Source organism: Anneissia japonica, unplaced genomic scaffold, assembly GCF_011630105.1.
Source record: "Anneissia japonica isolate Jap-2015-1 unplaced genomic scaffold, ASM1163010v1 scaffold288081_len40464_cov109, whole genome shotgun sequence".
Classification (NCBI taxonomy): domain Eukaryota; kingdom Metazoa; phylum Echinodermata; class Crinoidea; order Comatulida; family Comatulidae; genus Anneissia; species Anneissia japonica.
The window spans coordinates 14,841-39,559 of record NW_022705104.1 but is presented as its reverse complement, the minus strand read 5'-3'; the positions used below and the strand labels follow the sequence as shown (position 1 = coordinate 39,559).

Below are 24,719 nucleotides of genomic sequence, written 5' to 3'. Positions count from 1 at the left end.
TAGCTTCGGTACAGCCAGTTACGTGACCACTTGCATGAAGAAATGTAATAGACGTGCTTTGGCCCTTTTCAGATCGGGTTGTGCACCCATTGCCATAGAAACCGGGCGTTATAACAATACTCCAGTTAATGAGATGAAATGTAATCTGTGTAATCTGGATTATATTGAAAATGAATTGCACTGTTTTATTGAATGTTCAGTATACACTTCTTTCAGAACCCAACTGTTTAATGATCTTGCTAAATTTAATCCATCCTTCTCTGACCTAAGTAATATTGAAAAATTTACATACTTGATGAGTGATGGCAATCACTGTTATATGGTTGCAAAATTCGCCCATCAGATTCTTTCAATACGGCAGTCTATTTTGTTTAATCACTAATGTTGAGATTTGTGTGGTTTTTTTTTATATTATTATATGTTCTATTTGTAGACTTTTTCCTTTCTTTCATGTTGCGTGGTAGTACACAAAAACAAAAAAAGGGAAAAAAAGTGAAAAAAGAAAAGAAAGAAAAAAACAAGTTATGAGCCCTTGAAGCTTTTTTCATGTATTTTTTAAGATGTGTCACTCATAAGCCAGTATTGGCTGGTCTTATTGTATTATAAGAGTGTGACGTTAATAAAGACAAAACTAAACTAAACTTCAAAACCGTGTGGAGCACAGGTATATATGCTAGTAGAGAATATAATCATCATAAAGGACATTATTTAGTATAAAATAATAGTAGTTTTAAAATATTGTTATGGAAGAAAATTGTCATGAAAATGTATTTTATACAAAGTGAAAGTTGGGTTATATTTACCTAAATTTTAACTGTAATGTTATTGATTGCATCATAATAGTAGTTTTAAAATTTTGTTATGGAAGAAAATTATCGATGAAAATGTATTTCATACAAAGTGAAAGTTAGTTATTTACCTAAATTTTAACTATAATGTTATTGATTGCATTATTTCATTTGTTTACAGAGGTTTTGACTGTGTCTGGATTGGTAATAATGAATATGTTGTTTATTCACATTATGCTATCCTTTGTACGGTTATGAGCTGTCGTTGGTTAACACTGTTTTCAATTGTGTTACAGGACGGCAATACTCCACTTCACAAGTTGTTACAATTTAACCATTCGTATGGAGATCACATAGATGCAACTAATTACTTAATAAAGGCTGGAGCGAATGCCAAATTAAAAAACCAGGTAAGGTAGATAAAAATGATGACAATGAAGATGATGATGATTATTATGATTATGGTGATGATGAAGATGTTTATAATTAAATAATGGTGATAAGGAGCATACTGAAATTAATGATGGCAACTATAATGTCGATATTGTATGGCAACTAATAATATTAGGATTTAGGCCTATACACTACAGTAAGCGAAATGTTTATTCATGATCGTTGTAGCAACTATTGATTTTTGTCAATGTTTTATTGTTAACATGAATATTTACAAGATGCAATTGTAGAATTAAAGAATAATTAAATTGATATGTAAATTTCATTTCAATTGTTTTGAATTGTTTTGGGGTAACATTTGTTGAAGTGCTTTAAAATGTAATTGTTTTGCTTGATTATTTATTTAATTCATGAGGTATGATATGATATGTGATTGTCTTTGCAGCGTGGTCAAACTCCAGCTGAAGTGTATGTGAACAACAAATGTGAAAAGTATGATTCTACCAACAAAGAAAAACAAAAAGAAATGCTCATGCATCTCCTACAAAGTGAGCTGTTCATACGAACATAAGTTCATATTTAATCGATTAATTGCTTGACTGAGTGACCTGTCTCTTATACACATCTAGATGTGTATAAGAGACAGCCGATGGAAGAGGTCCCCGAAACCATCGCCACTAAAGTCCAGGAGCGAATAAAAGAACTCGAGTTCGCAAGAGGAGATGCGACGCAAGAATGGCAAAAATCTGGCAACGATTTTATTATGAGTATCTGGGACTTCGGAGGCCAGCCGATATGTCATGTGATACAACGAGTAAAGTCATTATATTGAATAATAAATTGAATAATAAATTGAATAAAATTATAGTTATTAAAATTACAAAAATAATTATTCTAGGTATTTCATTCAGTTTTCGATAGTAAAAATACAGTAATTGATTGTGAATCATTTTTTTGTAGATTTTTATGGTATCTTTTGCCATTGTTTGTGTGGTATTTAACCTAGAAGATGATCTTGACGTCCCCGCTGCAGTCTTCGATCCAACCACTGTAAGCATTATTTCTTATCAACATTAATTTATTCATTATCAGGTTTTGCATGAATTTTATCAACTTTAAAATCGGGATTAAGTGGTCTTATACAGATGACTCGCAGTACATTAATAATAAAGTGCCTTGCTCAAGGACACAAGCGAAATGCACAGTGAAGGATTGAAAACCAACCTCGAGGTACGGATTCCAAATAATTGCAGTGTGCCTAACTGCTTTCACTATATATGAAACTTCCTTGTACCTGTCCTATAAGTCAATTCTCGGCAATGTTGGGATTGTTGTAAATTTGTCAATAAATATACAAATCACTATTCACTAAGAGACCAGTCTAAAATCAATTATTGAACTAACAAAATGAACTTAATCATATATTAAAATCTTATTCGAATAAATTAATTATACTCTATCTCTGAACAGCTGGTGCCAATGACATGTATGAAGCAATAATGGCAGATTCCATGGCAAAAAGGATATTAAAAAAAGAAACGGAGAAGAATGTAGAAGTAACAAGACAAGTAAGATTTACACACTATCATTTTAGTGATTTTCACGAGCATTTAAGTTTTTTAATATTGAAATATTTAATGCTACTAATAATAACAAATAATGGATATAATCCAGCTAAAGTATATAATGGTTGATTTATTATTTCTTTTTGTTTTACAAATATTTGAAGAGCGAGTCACCACCAGCTAAAAAAAAGAGGAAATATAATCAGGGTAAGACGTTCGTGTTTGCATTTCATAAGAAATTGATTTAATGAATACATTATTTTTAATCGGTATTTCACACAGAGGGCCATCACATGTCATAGCCTTGGTGCTCTGACGCACCTCTATTAACAACATAATACGTATGGTTGCTCATGGAACAAGTATTAAAGGTACATTGCCAAAAGAATACCACATGGAACAGCTAATAGAACTTGGAACAAGAGATAAAAAAAAAACTCTCACTAACTCACTGACACTTCACTATACCAAGCACTACCTAACCTTGTAGGGTCAGTGGAAAAACCCCATTATCCTACTATTTCTTTTTTTTTAATTATGCAAGTTTTTATTCTGAATCTTCTATAAGGACAATCATCATCGAATGTTGACTCCAGAAACCCGAAATTAGAATCGGATACCAAAGAGCAGACACTGGCACAATTGATGAAAGAGGTCCCCGAAACCATCGCCACTAAAGTCCAGGAGCGAATAAAAGAACTCGAGTTCTCAAGAGGAGATGCGACGCAAGAATGGCAAAAATCTGGCAACGATTTTATTATGAGTATCTGGGACTTCGGAGGCCAGCCAATATATCATGTGATACAACGAGTAAAGTCATTATATTGAATAATAAATTGAATAAAATTATAGTTATTAAAATTACAAAAATAATTATTCTAGGTATTTCATTCAGTTTTCGATAGTAAAAATACAGTAATTGATTGTGAATCATTTTTTTGTAGATTTTTATGGTATCTTTTGCCATTGTTTGTGTGGTATTTAACCTAGAAGATGATCTTGACGTCCCCGCTGCAGTCTTCGATCCAACCACTGTAAGCATTATTTCTTATCAACATTAATTTATTCATTATCAGGTTTTGCATGAATTTTATCAACTTTAAAATCGGGATTAAGTGGTCTTATACAGATGACTCGCAGTACATTAATACATGCGATAGTTTCTTTAAATTATTTTACTGTATTAATTTCTGTTTTATTTCAGGGTGATAAATACGAACATCGGATGACAAACCTTGAGTTCATTCTGTACTGGATTCGTTCAGTATATACAAACAGTAGGGATTCAGAATTGGAAGATGGACAACCTTCACCACCAGTACTAGTGATTGGTACTCACCTAGGCAGCCTCAAGGGGAATGAAGAGGAAAAGAAAAGAAAGGTAAACAACTACATCATACACCCAAACACCAAGTAAACAATAAAACAGTGTAAAGTACGTAACATATCATAAATAAACCACAAACAAAATAGAAGGTAATAAGTTAGACCAAATAAATTAAATGTGTACAAGTTATATACTTGATACTTACTTGATTGTAGTGGGAAAGGATTAGGCCTCAGTGGCATTTGTAACCCCACAAAGCAGTTCACCGAGGGAGCCAGAACAACATCTTCAGGGAGAGAATTCAAAGTATTATTGATTTTGAGAAAAGAAATCTTTTTTATATATTACCATGAATCATTTTTATTATATAACAATTTATTCAAAATGTGACTACAATATCAAATTTTCACACAAATACAAAACAAATTTTATAATACCTGATGACAAAAGCCAAGACATAAAGTTACAACATTTTAATTTTTTTGTTTTCTTTACTAATATTTGAATTAAGCTATTAACACTTTCTGTGGTATAATTGTAAATTGCATTCTGGCGTACCACTGGCAATCATGACTGGCACAAGGCCAAAACAGCCATATTTTGTGAACATAGAGATCTGTTTCCATTTTGGATGAATAAGATTGCTTTTACATTTACCTTGACCTTACCCACCCGACAATAAAAGGACTGCAGACAGCAAGAAAAATAGCTGAACAAAGCTGTTTGATTTTCACACAGTAATGTAATTTTTTTTCTAATTTTTTCAGAGTGCGCTGCATTATTTAACATGCACCTTATAAATAGTGGCCAACTGCATTTTCCATTGTGTGCTATAATATACATTGCATCACTGCAGTGGGGTGGGGGAAGGGGTGGTTGCTCCAGGATTTGCTTGACGTGGGGGTCCCCGACAAGAAAAAAGTGGGCCTGGTCGGGTTATACACTACAAAAATCTAAATCTAAAAATCAAACATTATTTTAATTGGATGGCATTTTTAGCAATGGCTGATACTTAATTAAGGTGATCACTTAAACACACACTGCTATTGTTATTTTATTGTTTGTTTTTACATTGCTGCCCTTTTGTTGTTGATGTTGTTGAATTTTGTTCATATTTGTGTCTGATGATTAATATTTTTGTTTAACTTCAGGCTGAAAAAATATTCGATAAAATTAGGAAAGCATTGGAAGGGAAACCTTATGAAACCATGGTGTCAATTTTCTTTGCTATTGAGAACAGCTTACCTTTTGCCAGGAGCAACATTTCCAACATCATGCATCAAATTTTAAAGTTTGCAAAGCAGATGGTTAGAAAACTACCATTGAAATGGTTGCGTGTTCAACAGGAAATTCAGAAGTTGAAGGTGAAGAATATCTATTTACCAACCAATGAGGTAGGCATCTATTGAACATTCTCTAAGTTCAGTTTGAGTTAGACTACTAGTCAAATCATACTCAAACCAAGAAAATACCTCCTTGCTCAAAAATCCAGAATAATCCATCAATTCTCTGCACAAAAATAATGACTATTATTGTTGCCATTGCTATGAGAATATACAGCTGTATCTACCAGTATTCTTCCACCCCCATTTAAAACCATTTTGTTATGTTTTTTGGGTTTTTATTGCTTTAACAGGTGATTGATTTGGTTGAGCGGTGTGGGGTGAAACAAGATGCTCAAAGGGTGCTACTTGAGTATTTACATGACCTTGGCGAGATTCTCTACTTTCCTGATGACGACGCTCTAAAGGACATCATTGTTTTAGATCTGATGAAAGTAGTTGACATGTTTAAAACAATAATAACCGTTATTGAGCCTAAACTTATGGTAAGCTCAACTGCACACATTTACATATTATTTTGTGAAGTACTGTACATTTTTTTATATAACAACCAGTAAAGTTTTGCCGAGCTAGGCTCTGTGTGCTAATTATTTTTCTGGCCAATTTAGGCTAAAATAATTCATATTTTGTTCTTATTTACACTTTTCTACGATTGAAAATTATTGTTGTACAGAGTGTGCTTTTAATTCGATTTCAGCCTCCTTGTTATTACAACAAAAGTGTAGGTAGATTTCCTTGTTTCAGATACTGTATTTCTGTGATAAAAGCATAACACAAGCCTAAGTTAAAATGATTAAATTTCAGAAACCAAAGCACAGAAAGGCCTGGAGGAGGTTGGACTTGGGTATCCTAGAGGAGCATCTTTTGAGACACCTCTGGAAGGAGTTCAATTTTTCAGATAAGACGTTTGACTTCTTTGTATCTCTGATGCAGAAGTTTGGACTGGTGTGCGAAAGAAAGGTACACTAGTATTTTTTAATATTTATTTTTCTATTGGCGCCTTTTTCATTACATCAATTTCAAATAATTTAAACAAAATATAACAGTGAATATGTTTATAATAATATGAATTTGCATCAGGAAATAGCATAGGAGTGATGTTTGCCCTACCTGCCGTGCTATTGTACCGAATACTCAGTACGTTCCCAAATACTGGCAAAAAAAATTTGCAAGTGATTTAGGTGGGAATCGAACCAACAACCTCCAGTATCTAAGCTGATATCTGAACCACAAGACCAAGCTTGCGCTTGACTAGTGATGAGTCACCAAGCGTAAGCTCGCTGGTCTAGTGGTTAAGATATCAGGCTAGATACCTGGAGGTCATGGTTACGAAACAACACTCCTATGTTTATAATATTATTCTCTTTTTTACAATTTCTTGCTACCTACAATGCTTCTGTTTTTTCAGGGTGGTGAACGTATTTTCTACGTTCTGTCACGCTTGAAGTCTGAATGTGTAAAGACATCGCCCCCGGATGATGGGAAGCGCACAATTTCAATCTTTCATGACTTTGGTAGCTATCTACCCGACGATCTTTTTCAGCGTGGAGTAACTAAATTCATCGAGAGCTTCCAAATAGAAGATAATGAACCTACATTATCTTATGAGCATGTGGAGATGAACATCGAAGAGCTTCACCACGTGGTTCTGAATGTAGCTACCATCAAGCATCGTCGTATGTTCCAGGTATGTCTGTTTTGTGTACAAATTCAAAATGTATTTGGATTATATAATTTAATGGTGGTCAGTGCCTATTAATACAAAGGCCCTGGGTTAAATTCCATCAGTTACATTAGTAACATCCTATCATGACCAAAAATGACTACACAACCAAGTCAGAAATATGTATGTTTGTCGTGTATAATTCATCATGTTATTAAGGCATATGCTAATAGATGAAATGAAATACAAAAAAATAATAGTAAATACAATAAATAATAATATTATTTATTATTATTATTATTATTATTATTATTATTATTATTATAACCACAGAGGCCTAATAATTAGGGATTTTCAAATAATATATGTCAAACTACAACAAATATCCTTAAAACATATACTGTTTATTATTGTTTATTGTCTTTCATACAAATTCAATTAGGATAAATTGTAAATTATTTTTATCATCATGCTTAACTCATGTTTAAGTGACAACCAAACAAATTTATGTGTTGTATTGTAAATATGTCAAAAATATCCAAACCAAACCAACATCACAATATATAAAAAGGTTATATACTGTAGTAGGTATTAATAATAGTGATTGTTTCGATTACAGACAACAATCACCAGAATAAAGATCCTCAACCCTGATAAGCCTATTGAGGATGCTGATCCTTTACCAAGTGTTTGTAAGAAGGTAACGTGCATTTTATATACTTAATCCATGCCATGTAAGCATTATGCGTTTATGAAGTCCAAAGATCTAGAGAGTGCATTTATAAATGATTTTTAATGTTAATGAGTCTTATATTAATACTGCAGTATGTTCATTATAAAATGTTGATATTCATACAGGTTTTGAGTTTTCTAGAAAAGGAGTTAAGGATCTTTAGCCAGAGCGGTGCACGAGGGGTTGAATTAACGAGGTACATACGCTGTGTGTGTAATGACGCTCACATGCATATCGTGCGCAAGTTTGACAAGGATGTGCTGCCATGTGGAAGTAATGGAATTGAAGTGAAGCGCTACCGCCGCCTATTTGGAGATGACGTGCCACAACAGGAAGGTAAGCGCATTATATGATTGTGGTGTGGCACATCTATTTGAACACAAAAGAGTGTTCTTTTTTTTAATCTAACTTCAGACCACTGATAGTAAAAACACATGAAACTTGAATTTACATAATATCAACACTTTACCACTTATTGACAAAAGTTAATTTGATAATAGAAAACAATAATGCTCTACTTGTTGTTATAAATACAAAATTTCTTTGAACAAAGTATATCTATATTTTATTTTCATTTCACAGATGTTTTACAGTCGCAAGAATTAGTAACTAATCCTGAAGGCAAGTTTAAATAGAAAAAAATGTATTTAAGGGTACTGCGTTGCATACATTTATCTCATATAATTTAATAACCAAAATATTTCCATCTCCTAGGGCCATCCATCATTTTCGAAAGAGTAAAAACATACGCCTTAGATGGAGGGGTTAGGCATGTAGGCTTATTCGTTTATAAAAAAAAATGATATGAGAATCTCAAAATTACAAAAATCTTCATTTTATTGTGTGCGCTTTCAGGGGAGGAAGGGGTAATTTTTGAAAATAATGTAAATGACTTTGTAAAAAGCAGGTAAAAATTAATATTATAATTTTTAACAAGATTTATATTTTGTGAATTATCTGTAATTTTATTATGGATTTTGTCAAGGAAATAAAGTCCATACTGTTGAAACAATCAAGTAATCTCATATTATTATTATATTTTTTTTTTTTTAATTTATTTTTTTTTTTGAATTGGCGCAATATAAATGTTTGTTTGTTTGATTGATTGATATCTGGTATTTTAGGATTTGTGGATGACGCCACTATTGCAACAGTCTCCGAGAAAATGGACCTCAGTTGGAGAAGGCTGGGTGTCCGTCTGGGACTTAGGTGGTCAGATGTTAATAGGTACTATGCTGATGAAAGAGAGACTCCTAAGGCTGTTAAAAATATGTTAAAGGATTGGAGAAGCAGTTTCAGTAGTGAAGGACATCAACTTAATGTGTTGTGCACCGCTCTCAAGCAGCATGGACGCAGTGATCTAGCAGGCATGTGGTTTGACGGCAAGATCGATGAAGATACCCAGATCAATGCAAAACAAGCAGGTAACTTAAGTACAAAAATGCACAACATTGACAATTAAAACTTGGTATCGATCATTTGTGATTTATTTTTTTTACTGTATGCTTCAGTCTTATTTTATGGCTTATAGTCAATCATAACTCATCACATACATTTTAGTTAGTAAATTGGTAAACCACATGTGTAAATTCTCTAGGTTAAATTATAAAATATACTAAAAAGGTTATACAAATAGTCATTTCGAATATCATAGGCCTCCTACATAGGTTCTCTTTGTAAAAATGAATGGCGGAATTTGTTTTACCTTTTGGTTTTTAATTTTCCATTTTAGGTAAGTAGGCATTTATTTAAGTTTCACAGAATTATGCGCTCCATAAATCTAGATAAGAAAGTATAATACATACTCCAAGTATTGAAATACACGCCATCGTGTTGGGATTCAATATTTCGACATTAATTATGTCATCCTCATCATAAATCTAGCATATTATTATTATCAGCATTAAATTTTGCTTCATTGTTATTAAATCTAATATCAGAAAGCTTTGACGATCGAGACCTGCTATTTATCTGTGACAACTTGAGTTCCAACTTATGGAGGAGACTTGGAGTGCGTCTTGGACTTAAGTGGGTAAATATCAATAACATTTCAAAAAGCAACAGACGGTTGGAAGACAGCATCATGGAATCACTGGTAACTTGGAGAGATGGTCAGTCAAAGCACCAAATGCCAATCATGATTCATGCTTTTGAACAACAAAAACTGTACAGTCTTGCTGATCAAGTGTGTAAAAGGCATAGCTACAAAGTAGACAAAGATGTTACACCAAGTCAATCACGTCTGCTTCAAGTTCCTACACATCACAGAGAGGAGCAAGGTTAGTACACATCTTCCTAAAGGTGGTATACTCCCTCTATGCATGTTTTCATTATCACTCCTGCTAAGAACCATCTTAGCCATCTGTGGACTATTAGAACGTCTCTTAGAAAGTGTTAGAAATGTCAGGAATTACAATGAATAGAGAGAGCTCAGCCAGAGAGGGACTGATGGATTTTATATAATGCTATTGCATATGAATTTGTAAGAGCCAAAAACAGCACCTAACAGAACAGATTAATTTTTGCTTTCTAGTGCGTATCATTCCATGTTTCCTCTGCGAGTTCAGCACTTGATGTAGGCTACGTAGTGAACCGGCGAACGCAAACCTAATTATATTTACATGATGAGAATCTACTAATAAGCTTTCCATTCATATATTTCATGAAGTAAAAAGGGCAATAGAAAGGGTCTAAGTTATCAAACAAACACCAGGCACACTCCTGTGGGCTATGTAGTGAACCGGGGAACGCTTGCATTCATTTCACTGTAACATGTGAATTTTTAGGGAAGCAAAATTATAACTGCAAACCTAATTATATTTGCATAGTGAGAATCTACTAATCATAAGCTTTCCATTCATATATTTTATGAAGTAAAAAGAGCAATAGAAAGGGTCTAACTTATCAAACAAACGCTAGGCACGCTCCAGCCTTTCGCATCAGTCACCAGCGAAGAAAAATGATTACGCTGAAACAAGCGCCTGTATACAATACACTCAATGGTGTTTGGAAGGCTTGATTCCATTGGTTTCCAAAAGTGACAGACCTAAATATTGACGAATCACAACCATTTTTACAACAAGTATGGTAGAAAGAATAAAGATCAACTTACAGAAAGAAAGAAATCGTTTGGTCAAATACTTTGCGAGTTATTCTGATTAGAATTTGGTAACATGAGCCGCGAAATGTAAAAAATTGCTTTCTACGCTGGAAATCCAATGTAGTTGCCTACTTTTAATCGAAAAGTGACAGGATAAAACATAAATCAATCTCGTTTCATTACATCTCATTAAAAAGATGAAAGATAGATCTTTTATTTAAAAAAAGGAGGAAATTGATCTGATGAGCAGTTCCAAAGTTATGGTAGAAAAGGCTGTAAAAAAGGGTGTTTTCAGGGTATTTTTTAGAGCAGTTTTATCAATTGATGCCAGCGCGCTACTAAAGAGTGCGTACAAATTCATATGCACCTCTAGATAAGCCTGAAATGGCATTTTCAAACTTTAATTTCAAATTATTCTAATAGTATGTTAATAATAGGTGGGCCTGCTACACTGTTACTGTTAAATGAGTTATTAATGTTGGAGCTAAACGTCTTGGGCTACACATGATGCACATAACATGGTGTATTGTGAAAACTAGTATAATTTTTTCCCCATTTTTGACATTTTAAAATTATTACTAGTAACAATAATAGTAGGCATATTGATGATAATAACTTGCAGCCTAATGTATTCTCAGCGTAAATATGTTAATGAAAATAATGTGTATCATAAAGTTGACATTCAATAAATTTCACAAATTAGAGATTTTTTTTTCGTCTCAGGTCACTTGGCAGAAATAGACTTGCTGTTTATCGCCGAAAAACTTGACTGTAATTGGAATTTATTGGGCTTGTATCTTGGTTTAACTCCATCTGAATTGAGTCAAATTGCGTCTGACTTGTCACCACCAATTGTAGATGCCTGCATTGAAATGTTGGTCCAGTGGCGAAGCAGACAGGAAGATAAAGTCAATCAACTCGACAAGATGAGTGATGCGCTGAACAAAGTTGAACGAAAAGACATCAAGGAAGGACTTGTGTCATACTACCAAAAAGAAACTGGTGTAAAGTGATTAAAGAACATTTGTAGTTAAGTATTGCTACAAATTAAGTTGAAAACACTGCTACAGAAAATGCCATCGGAAGAAATTTATCAACTAACACTCTTTTTAATTACAAACAATCAATTTAGATCACACAACAACTTCACTATTTATACTGGATAACATAGCAGGAGGGTATTACAACCTGTTTTACATATGGTTCTGTTTTGTGATACAAATTTGCAGTATAATAATCAACAAGTTGCAAATTAAATAATTTGCAAAGAGATTTAAAAACAAATATAAAACAAAACGCTTAATGTGAAATGCATTAATATGAATCTATAATTATTTTAGATTCGTATTTTATAAAATTGTTTAGATCTTTTCATTAATTTGAATCCGGGGATTGCGTCAGAAATGCGCAATAACACAAATGTGTCCGCAATCCCTAAAATGCTCACAAACTTAGCTTTGACGATGTTAAAACAGCTTTGTATGGCGTTATATGATCAAAGGTTGAACTATTTAAGATATTTGTCATCCATTGGACCTTAGCACCCCACAAAGTGCATGAAAATATTATTGTCAGCTTTTAAGAATATGTGTATAAAATGTATACTTAAGGTCTAGAAAATGCAAAAATAGTAAGTCTGTAGGTTTCACCAGGCTTAGTAAATGGATCTGATGAAGAAGATTATGTGCTAGGCCTGAAGCCTATAAAAGAATCAACAAAATAAATGTTTATAACAAAAGCATTATCAGTGGTTGCAACATCAACAACTTACAATAAAAAAATAAAATATAAATATAAGAATATTAAAAGAGAACTTTATAACTAAATTAAAATGAAATGCATAAGGTTGATTTCTCTTTTCTATACTTAATATATAAAAAGAATAATTTTTTGTTCCTAATTTAATCAGAACTAATATTTATTTTTAAATATTGTTAAACATAAAAACACGAGTTAAAAGTCGAAATACATTCCATTGAGGTTCTTCTGGAGGTGAATTGGGCAGCAGATCTGGAGACAATATCAGTCTTTCCGAAAAGTGTACTGCGTTATTGAAAGTGTACAATGGGCAAATCGGAGGCCAACTGCTTAAACGTTCAAAATACCGTGCACAATGGAAACTTGTATTTCTGCCCTCCTGCTGATAAGAATAGCGGGTGGTTTGAACCAATGAATGAATGAACCTATGAATGAATAACTGAATGAATGAATGAATGAATAAATTTGTTATTGGTAATTTTTTTTAACATGTTATAGTCTTTTACAGTTTTTCACTGCTTACTATTTGTATTTTTTACTGTATATTAAATATTACTCTGTACTTATTTTAACCATCTATTTTAACCACTTATTTGTATGACCTGTAATGTGTATATTTTATCCTCATATTTGTGTTGTTAGCTGTGCCAAGCAAAGAAAATTTCAAGCCATTTTATGAGTTTGACTAATAAAATTGTATTGATGAATAGCAGAAACTTCAGTCACTTGGCAAAATGTTATTGGTAAAGTATACTTATTAAACAAACTGTCATCCCTTTTCATTACGATGTGTTTTCATACGATCTTTTATTTTTCGGTTATTTTGTTGAATCGGGTCGAAGTACTTGACATAATTCTATTATCGTGTATGCCTACAGATAAATCATTATCTCAGCAGCACAAACCATTTTTTAAATTTCTTTCATAATAACACGTTATAAGGTTATAATTTCTTGCTGTCGGTAACCATAGCTGTACGTGAGGTGACTGAATCAATTCGAAAAATGTTTGAAACGTAATACTTGAATACAAACAAAATGATGTACACAAAAGTGGAATACACTTTAACGGCATAACAAATTATTCAGGGGTTTATAGACTTATTCGTTTGATTATACTCCTCATTGTTGAATATATTGAATAGACCTGTTTTCAAAGTACTGTACATTGAACTTTACCAACAATAACCTACCTATTTGCTATTTGCCATGAAGTGACTCGTAGGCACAAACGATTTCTTTCGATATTGCAAGCCTTTGTACAACACAGATTTAGCAAGGTTATAGCTTTTGCTGTTTACAAAGTTATCAGAAATAATGTGCGTGAAAGAGTCAATGCGTTTTATTGTTCAATTCTAGACCTTTTGGATCATGGTGTCTGGAAGTGGCCATAAACTTTACGATGGCAATAAGGATAACAACAGTGATAATCTTCCATCAACCATGAGACATCATAATAATACCAGGGGTGGCTCCAGCAGGATTTGCCCGAAAGGGGGGGGGGGGGTGGTGGTATGAGTGTTCAAAAATGGTCATGGGGAGAAGCCCCGAAAATTTTAACAATTTAGGGTTTTCAAAGGCATATAATCGATTTTAAAGTTTACTAATATGTAAAAAATACATATAATTCCTCCCCTAACGAATTGTGCTTTTTCTCCCCGACTGGGGGGGGGGGTACCTCTTCCCGACGGGTGGGGCCTCTGCTCCCCTTCCCCTTACTGGCGCCACCCCTGAATAATACACTGTCAACGGTTTAGCCAAGCGTGTTTTCCAATTATACGATCTTTTATTACGTGTATAAGGTTAATAATCACAAATCACAAAGTATTATTCAATCCAAGACTACTATATAAGACAGCTATACGCCTACTTGTCAGATTCAACTGACTGGTGTATTTAGTACTTCAATGGATAAATTGTCACTCTATGCAGACATTTTTAAATGAATACACCCAACGTATAGGCATCAGGGGCGGATCCAGAGATTTTATGAAAGGAGGGGTGGTGGGAGTTGGGTCACAATATGAAGTTCAAGCCGCCACACCTTAGTGTAATTAAGTGGTAAACAATCGAGCTCTCCTTTTGTTCACTGCTGGATCGCCACTGAACTCGTGGGTGCATTCCCCCCTTTTTTCCCTCTTTTTAACTCCATTTTTTCTCCCTCTTTTTTATTTTTCGGCTAGACTGACGGGAGAGGCACGGACGGATTTTTTTTCTTTTGAACCGACTTTTACTTTATGCAACAACAGCAAACACTATATGAATCTGTAATACAAAATCTCTATTTTAACAAAATCGTCACTAGTGCAATAAATATAAATGATGATTCTCTAACCGGAAGATGTAGTTTTAGATCATTTCATTTCTTAACACGTTAATATCGTCATTGCGGACTTAGAATTGTTTGAAACTTGGGTAGACAATCCACCAAAGATGTCCCGGTATGCACTTCCTGTTTTTCGAACAGAGGCTCACAAGGCATCCTTAGCATCGAGTAGCCTCTAAATACATTAAAACAATTTATCTGCAGCGTGGCAGTGCAAAAGTTTACAAATTAGAAAATTACCGTTATTGTACTGTAAACATAAACATAATATACATATCTTAAACTGCAAATGTTTAAGACTTAAAAACGGTTGAACATATGTAAATAAAGATTAAGTCTGTTCAAAAAGTTGCTACATTGATCCAAATAAAAATAAATTATTTAAAAAAATTAAATTAAAGACAAAAAAGTGTTTTTAGCTAAAAATGGGTTACAACTGTTTGTGAGCAGTGTTTTTTTTTTTCTTTCTTTCTGTTTCATAAATAGAGCAGAGTTCAGGAAGTGACATGGATCCTTAACTTTTGTGTCCACATCCACATTTTGAGTCATTTGGCAGACCAAAAGTAAATACCATAATATTAACCCACTCCATTGATATAATATGCCAGAGTGGCTACGATCTGAAAGACCGTAAAAAGCTAGCAAACGTCGTCAAATAGGCCTACCGTAGGCCTACTTGCGAGAATAAGCGCCCGGGCGCTTAAAATAATTTTTTCCGCTTTCTGAGGGGCGCTTATTAAACGGGGCGCTTATGAAAACATCGTGAGTGGATTTCCCGTACGATTAAAAATCGTAACGGTACTGGGTTTGGTCTACAGGAGTTCGTGCTTCAAACAGGTCATTCCATTCATAGAAGAAGCCTTTTGATGGAGAAAGTGTACCTTTCTAGCAAAGGTTTGCCTAGGTCGAAACTAACTCCGGCTATATAAAATTGAGTATAAGATAGTAAAATATTAATCTTGTTATTGTACTACTAGGCCTAGTAGTAGTGATAGATACTATGTACCGTTTTAATTATTGTTATTTATTCGTTATGTCATTATATATACATTTAAAATTAATGTATTGTTTAAGTATGAATTATTAGTTCATGTAAAAAATAATCTTATCAATGAAAATTGTATATTTTAAGTATTATAATAGGCATAGTCGAGGTCTAGCCTAGGCCTAAACGAGTGACTATAACATGTGAGTGTATAACATTATGGAAAAAAAACAAAGCGTAAAATTGTGAAAAAATAAAGGAAGAAGGAAGAATAGGAAAGAGATTTGGAGCGGCTGAAATATTTCCGAAAATATACAATAGTAGTCAATATGCTATTATTGCATTACGTTTTTGTAAACAATTTTGGCACTAATCGTCAGAGGTCTCGGTGCCACAGCCTACACTTTTCATAATTCGAAATCGTGAGTGGATTTCCCGTACGATTATAAATCGTAACGGTACTGGGTTTGGTCTACAGGAGTTCGTGCTTCGAACAGGTCATTCCATTCATAGAAGAAGCCTTTTGATGGAGAAAGTGTACCTATTAGCAAAGGTTTTGCCCAGATCGAAACTAACTCCGGCTATATAAAATTGATTATAAGATTGAAAAATATTAATCTTATTATTGTAGTAGTGATAGGTACTATGTACACGTTTAAATTATTGTTATTTATTTGTTATGTCATTATACAGTATTTATATTTAAACTTAATGTATTGTTTAGTTATGAATTACTATATTCATGTAAAATTAATCTTATCAATTAAAATTGTATATTTTAAGTAATATAGTAGGCATAAGCCTAGCCGAGGTCTAGCCTAGCTAGGCTAGGTCTAAACGAGTGACTATGCCTAGGCCTATATCATGTGAGTGTATAACATTATGGAAAATATGAATAAAACGTAAAATTGTGAAAGATATTTGTCATCCATTGGGCCTTAGCATCCCCACAAAGTGCATGAAAATATTATTGTCAGCTTTTAAGAATATGTGTATAAAATGTATGTATGTTTGTCTGTATTGATGCACAAGTATTATGCAATTTAAAAGATACCATATATCATATCAATACTTATATTTATGTTCAAATTCATATTATGTAATATTATATACTATATATAACCTGTGGTAGCATCGTAAAGAAAACAATATTGAATAAACTTTTTTTCAGAAATTTATGAACGTTTACTCTGATTATCCTGAAATTGACTGCCAGTCAGTGTCAGGGTCTATAACAAGGATATGGAACTTTCTTATAAATTGCATCTGACTTTGAGAGGAAACAATTCTTATTGAATTTTCAATTAATAATTAATTTTTTAATAAAATATGCATTCAAACTACTGTGAGTTTTAAGTTTCAATTCGCCTTTAGTTTCGAAACGTTTAAAGCATCATACAACAGAGTTGTACGATGCAGCCTGACGCAATTTCTTAACGTGTCAGGTTTGTATGAGAAACGCTGATGCCAAATGTCTGCGCGGTGGGGACAGCCGCGTCGACACTAAGTCACATCAGGCTGTTTTATACAACACTTTCCGAGTTGGGTTTAAGATGAAATTTAATTAATTAAATGGTTTTGGTGAACCTGTCATACTCTTCTATATACTCAGTACGTCTCAAAATACTTGTGAAAACAATGTTGCAAGTAAACGCGATGGGAATAGATAAACGTTTGATACCATAGCCACTAGACCACAAACCTTTACACCCTGTTTCTGCTTGCAAGAAAAAACGGTTTTTTTTAAAAAAAAAACGTTTTTTTTTTCTTCTGCCAGTAGAACTGGTACCGCTGACAAAAAAACGGGTTTTTTCCGATCGAAAAAACGGTTCAAAAACACGAAATTCATTCCGTGTACAAAGAAAAAAAACCCCGTTTTTTATGGGGAAAACAGTTTTTTGAGTAGTAGTTTTTAGCTGCAACCAAATAACAGTTAAATGTAAAAGCACACGAACATAATCAACACAACTTGCAGAGATCCGTGCGAATTAATACATACGGTAGAAAATTATTATTACCAAATTTGTGATAGTTTGTGGGGAGAGGAAAAGTGGGAGGCAGGCTAAAGGGCAGTAAAAGAGATAACCACGTATAAAAGAACATCGTGAAGAAAGTACAAGAATTCGGAGTTAAACCAGGGAGATGGTTAACATGACATCAGTGCAAGTCGCCAATACTGTAATTTGAAGCGATTGCGACGGGCCTACACATTGGCTAGGACCATAACAGTAGGTTTGGTAGGTTTGGTTCAGGACCATAATATGACATGTTAGGCAATATTCTGGGGGATCGTGACATGCACGATCCTCCCTAAGTGATGGAAGGCGGCATTCCAATCTCGGTTGCTGATGTTACGTATAGCCTTGTTGCCATTGCAATGTTGTAAATAGCCTATCACTGCAGCAGGGAAAATACTAAAATGTTAACTACTCACCACCATACCCGCCGATCGTCGTGGCAAAGTAACGAGGGTTTGGGTTCTGGCGGTCCAGTGGGAATTTTTGTTTGCTTTTTAACATTTATTTAAAGAAGCACACACATCAAATTAAACTTCAAATTGAAATTTATTACAACAGTATATGTATGGGATAAAATGATGTCATCGCAACAACGACCACACATTTTCGAAAACAGTTATTCTTGTAGTCGAAAATTGGTTTCAACCTAGTTTTTGTTTATAAACAATTATCCGAACCGTTTAAAAAAAAAAAAAAAACCACCCTTACAAATTAATTTTTATTGAAAGATGTGTATGACGACATCACATCATGACCATATATAGGCACATCATGACTACATATGGGCATACATCAGTTTTAGTTATTTTTTGTAGAAGAAATATGAATAGAATGGAGCTTAAGAATTTTGATCTGAGAGGCCTCACTAAGAGGATAATGATTTCTAGTATTTAATCGATTTATTTGTATTCCTAGAAACGGTTTACACTTACAATTGTAAGTGAATTACAACATTCATGTTGTGTAAATGAACTGGGGTATAATTGTGAGTAATTATTCACCCATCCATGTATTTTTTGTTAAAGAATTAAGATTTATAATTATTAAGACAATCTCATAGTGTTAACATGGTCTTGTGCCCACTGTCGAAGGCTTTACTTGTCGTGGTTTTTCCTTTTCCACCAATTGTGCAATTATTTGTTGTGAAAAAAGAAATGTGAAATAAATTGATGATTGATTGATTGATTGATGTTAGATAGGCTAGCTGCAATTTGGATTGTGTTTTTGGAGTGTTCCTTGGCTTGGTGAAGCAGCATCAATTCTGCTGCTTTGTGAAACTGTTCTATACATCTGGAGGTTAATTCTGCTAATGTTTGGATTGCATTCAAATGGATCTCCTGTATTAAGAAAGAGTAACATAAATCAAAAACCCCCCCCCCCCCTTAGCCATTTAGGTCCTTTAAAAACAGGTTTAAATAAAACAAATAGACAGTAACTCCGAAAAGAGACAGAGAAATTTTTGAAACAGGTTTATGGGGCTAATCTGGATTTTAATTCTTATTTTAATTTTAACAAGAAATTTCATTCCATACAATTTTTCAAATAACCAAACAAAATTACTATGCAAGACATTTGTGCAAATTTTAATCACCCTGAATACGAAACGAAACGAAAGTAAAGCCTCATTCGCAAGAATCCGATATTTCGGATCTGAAGTCCGACGACCGAAGCGATCAGAAAACCGAATCAGTGTGTAAGAATAGGGACTGACGTTTGGCGTTTCGGAAACGAGGTCCGAATTTCGGTTCGGATCCGATGTGAATGCAGCTATACTTAGTACTTATATAGGGTCTTCTATGCCACTAACACATTCCTTATTTACACTATTGTTGCCAGATGTAATACTTCTATATATTTATCCATTTGTGGTTTTTTTTCTATTTATTATATATTTTTAATTCATAAGTAACACATGAAATGCCATTTCCATGTAAATGTTCTGTTGTTTTTTGTTTTGTTTTGGTTTTTTTCGGTTTCTTTTTTCAATGTCTTATCAGAACTAAAATTTGTTTTTAAATATTGTTAAACAAAAGAACACCAGTTAAAAGTCGAAAAACATTGGGGTCCTTCTGCTGGTGAATTAGGCAGTAGATGGAGACAATATCACTCTTTTTAGAAAAGTGTACTGCGTTATTTAACGTGTACAATGGGCAAACGAGACCAACTGCTTAAACGTTCAAAGGACGGTACACTATAGAAACTCGTATTTCTGCCCTCCAGCTGATAAGAAGAGTAGCGGGTGGTTTGAACCAATGAATGAATGAGCCTATGAATATGAATAACTGAATAAATGAATGAATGAATTTGTTTTTCTTTGTAATTTTTTAACTTTTTAGTCTTTTACAGTTGTTATAATTTTTTTAACGGCTTACTCTTTGTATTTTTTTATTTTTACTGTATATTAAATTTTACTCTGTAACCATCTATTTTAACCCACTTTTTTGTATGACCTGTAATGTGTATATTTTACCCTTTTTCATATTTGTATTGTTAGCTGTGCCAAGCAAAGAAAATTTCAAGCCATTTTATGAGCTTGACCAATAAAATTGAATTGAATGGCAGAAACTTGAGTCACTTGGCAAAACGTTATTGGTAAAATATACTTACCGAACAAACTGTCGTTCCCTTTTCATTTATACGATGTGTTTTCATACTATCTAGTCTAACCTTTTAAATTTCGGATATTTTGTTGAATTGGGTCGAGGTACTTTGATATAATTCTAATATTGTGTATGCCTACACAGATAACTCATTTTCTCAGCAGCACAAACCATTCTTTTAAAGTTACCTTTTATAATAACACCTACTTATAAGGTTATATTTCTTGCTGTCAATAACCATAGCTGTGCGTGAGGTGACTGAATCAATTCCAAATATTCTGTAAACCAAATTGTCTGAAAAAATAATGAACACAAAAGTGGAATACAATTTAACGGCATAAAAAATATGCGGGGGATTATAGACCTTCTCGTTTGCATTATACTTTACTGAACTCCTCATTGTTGAATATATTGAATAGACCTATTTTCGAAGTAGGCCTACGTTAAACTTTCCAACAATAGCATGTTTGCCATGAAGTACTTGTCGGCACAAAATATTTCTTTCGATATCGTGAGTCTTTGTACAACACAGATTTAGCAAGGTTATAGTTCTTGCTGTTTACACACTTATCGGAATTAATGTGCGTGAAAAAGTCAATGCGTTTTATTATTCATTTTCTAGCCCTTTTGAGACCACGGTGTCTAGGAAGTGGCCATAAAAATGACGATGACAATGAGGATAAGAACAGTAATACTCATAATATATCTATTTCCTCATGTAATATAGTAAACATTATGCAGAGAATAGGGATCCACAGGAGGAACAAGTTCATGTTTCTTCTACAATTAGGCCTAAAATAATAACAACTAATAATAAATTATTAATTATAAGTTATAATAATAAATAATAATAACTTATTAGTAATATTATTAGTAATTAGAATAATGATAATAAAAATAATATATATAATAGGCCTAATATAATTAATAATAATAATATTAATAATATTGTTAATAATAATAATTTTATTATTATTATTATTATTATTATTATTATTATTATTATTAATCAACCCCTGTGATTTGAGAACAAAAAGCATTCTTCTCCGGGAAGGGGGCGGCCCTAATAGCCTGCATGGCTTTGACTCCTTGAACTTAGTATTATCATGAGCCCTGAAAATCCCGGCTGTGGCCTCATAATTCACTTTATCTGATTCTCTGTTTTCTTTTAAAAACATAAAACCTCCATGATATGAATAACTGCAATACCGATACAATAATGGCGTGGTACAGAAAATGACTCCATTATAACAAGTAATCCTTTCATCAACACAATCTTCCATCAACTATGAGACATCATACACTGTCAATGGTTCTTAGCATGGTTTAGCAAAGCATGTTTTCCAATATACGATCTTTTATTACGTAGACCTATATATCTAAAGGTTCATACACATCAGTTGGTTACAATAACCACAAATTACAAAACATTTATTCAATCTGAGACTATTATACAAGACAACTATAATACTTGTATAGTTGTCTCAGATTCAATCATACTTCTTATACAACTGGCGTATTTAGAACTTATGGATAAAATTGTCACTCTATGAAAAGACTAATAAATACACCCAATGTATAAGCATACATTGCGGTATATTATTGCCGCGTCATACGTGCATCATCATTTATTCATGATCAAAATGAACCTTAATTGGGCTATATTAAATTTCAAATATTTAAAAAATGATAAATTTGATCTTTCTTTGATCATGATTGTCAACTGATATATTAGCTTTGTTGAATTTACTTTAGGCAGGTTATAACTTTGTTACTTTTTGCTCATCAGTGGTGACGTATTTAACGCAGCACATGGCAACATGATTTTGAATATTAGACCTGCCTCCGTTAAAACATCGTCTATATTAATATAAGTAATCGTTACTTCGAGGAGTAATCTACACTGACCCGCGGCTAGCGAAACAGCAGCTAACACTGGTAATCATACAAACTGTTTATTTTAACGCAAGCGTAGTGCGATAAATATAAATTATGATTCTATATAGTCCAAATGTAGTTTTTATTCTTTCCATTTCAAGTTCAAGTATTATTTATTTCACAAGACAAAGTTCAAGTATTATTTATTTCACAAGACAAAACAGATTATATATACATATATATATGTATATATAAACACAATAACTTTTAAATGAAAATAAATTATTATGAAAAGGTATTTCTATAGAAAAACTCCGCTCTCAAATAAGCGCGCACCAAACCTGATATTTTTTCGCTAAGCGCCGCTCTTGAATAAGCGCCGTAGACTCCAAATATATTAGTACAATTTATCAGCATAGCACGGCAGTGTAAAAGTTCACAATAAGAAAATTAAATAAAGTATATAATAATAATGATTAACATCAGAGGGAAAAAAAGATATATATATATATATATACATATGATTTGTGATATTATTCACCGTCATATTTGTACATACACAAATGATAAATGTCCTACAGACACACATTATGCTGTTGCACGCGCCCTTGTGGGGCTAAGATAAGAAAATGTATTATTATGGCACGTCTAGATGGCCGGAAATGGCACTCACACGGACTTAAAATTGTGAATATAATTTTCTCTTTATCTCCATTTTTTTTTTTTTTTGACAAATTTGGTGGGGTCCTCCTGGGCCGAGAGGGGGAGGGGCCGTCGGGGCCCCCTCTCTTTAATCGTTATAATATGATATATGGCCTACAGTCGATTTCACACACATTATGGTGTTATTTATCAAGTCCTTTTTGGTCAGGGTGCCAAATCGAGGAACCTATGGGTAGGGCCCCTTCGGGACCCCTAGAATTCGAGGCCCTGCAGACCGCCGCATGAGAGCGCATTGGCGTTGCGCCACTGGTTCTAGTGTGTATACCCCCAATTCGGCACCACCGAAGCATACTGAGGGATGTCTTTCTGTAACCCTAAATTAACCCTACACGTTAGCTTATATTTTAAGCTTTAATCTGGTTAGGATTTCCCAGATTTTATAGCAGACGTTATAATTTTATGCATCACTTTGTGAAATCGTTTTGTATTGTTGAATGTTATAACATTAACATAATAGGCCTATGGTTTTCAAAAAAATAATAACGGTAATAGTATGCTTGTCCTAATTATGATTTGATATGTTAAGCTGCTTAGTAATCGTAATTTCTAATGTTTTTTCTTTATAAAATGAGGAAATTTGATTTTAATTGTGAAAGTTACTGTATTTAATTGCTGTACCCGAAATGGATTTAAAAATCCACCATTTGGACATGTTGATGCAATGCGTATAGGTTTATTTAAGCGTTTGTGTGATACTTAATAAATTCTGTAGACTATTATTATTTTTTTCGATAGTTTAACCAAAAATGATTGGGATATTTTAGCTTGTATTTATTATTTTATTTTTTTACTTATTTATTTTTCACAGGCCTATGTTTTGTGTGTTATATCTATAATTATATTGAAGGTTTTATCTTTCGGTATGCATGGAAATAAAGTTTGTAGGAAGATGAAATAAATGACGTTAAAATTAATAAAGGATGGGTAACCCACACGAAAGTACAAACAAAAGATGAGAGTTAATTTTAACTGAAAACTAGAGCAATATTCGCAGAATATCTTTACCTTATGAACCAGCCAAGCAAAACAGGCAAAATGTATTCCTTCAGTTATAGAGCGCTTATATTTATTACAAAACCAATTGCAGTCAAACTCCAATAGTACCGTAAGCTGTTGTTTCAAACAATGAAATCCTGGTATTCAACCCCTGGTCCGTGGGCCAACTCCGATCTGCAAGAGATTTTTATGCGGTGCCTTGCAACATTCTTGCTAAAATAAATAATCATTTTTCCGACCGATTTTCAGAAGGCCTAGAGAAAAGGGTTTTCCGTTAATGGCATTGTTACCCGGTACTCGGCTTTTTCTGAGTGTAGCTCACTGTATCTAGGTTTAAACACTCTAAAACAAGAATCCGGAAACCCAAGGGCTGTGAAGCAAATACAAAAAATAGCAACCAAAATTTTAATCTTTGGCCTTCATGTGATTTTTTTTATGTGTATTTTTGTAGAATTGCATAGTAGGATTGTTATTTGGTAACTTTCTGCCTTATTTTTGCATTCCATCTTACTATTTTTCTTGGG

General features: G+C 33.3%; 3 protein-coding genes across 3 annotated transcripts in view; all 3 read left to right on the top strand.

Moving 5' to 3' along the window:
• LOC117105201 overlaps positions 1–1,752 on the top strand; it is a 1,942-nt gene extending 190 nt beyond the window's left edge. Inside the window, exons 2-3 of the mRNA XM_033246270.1 lie at positions 970–1,198; positions 1,627–1,752. Coding sequence (XP_033102161.1) covers positions 970–1,198; positions 1,627–1,752 — 355 coding nt within the window. The remainder of the gene's footprint in view (positions 1–969; positions 1,199–1,626) is intronic.
• Positions 1,753–2,432: 680 nt separating this feature from the next.
• Positions 2,433–4,405, top strand: LOC117105202. The gene is made up of 5 exons (XM_033246271.1): positions 2,433–2,749; positions 2,911–2,953; positions 3,315–3,556; positions 3,691–3,780; positions 3,951–4,405. The coding sequence occupies exons 1-5, from the start codon at positions 2,666–2,668 to the stop codon at positions 4,161–4,163; spliced, it is 672 nt and encodes a 223-aa protein (XP_033102162.1). The 5' UTR covers positions 2,433–2,665; the 3' UTR covers positions 4,164–4,405.
• An 866-nt stretch (positions 4,406–5,271) lies between these two features.
• On the top strand, positions 5,272–13,452 carry LOC117105204. Its single transcript, XM_033246272.1, has 10 exons — positions 5,272–5,467; positions 5,710–5,901; positions 6,221–6,376; positions 6,825–7,103; positions 7,699–7,779; positions 7,938–8,148; positions 8,395–8,433; positions 8,937–9,236; positions 9,753–10,091; positions 11,636–13,452. The coding sequence occupies exons 1-10, from the start codon at positions 5,282–5,284 to the stop codon at positions 11,923–11,925; spliced, it is 2,073 nt and encodes a 690-aa protein (XP_033102163.1). The 5' UTR covers positions 5,272–5,281; the 3' UTR covers positions 11,926–13,452.
• The last annotated feature ends 11,267 nt before the right edge of the window (positions 13,453–24,719 follow it).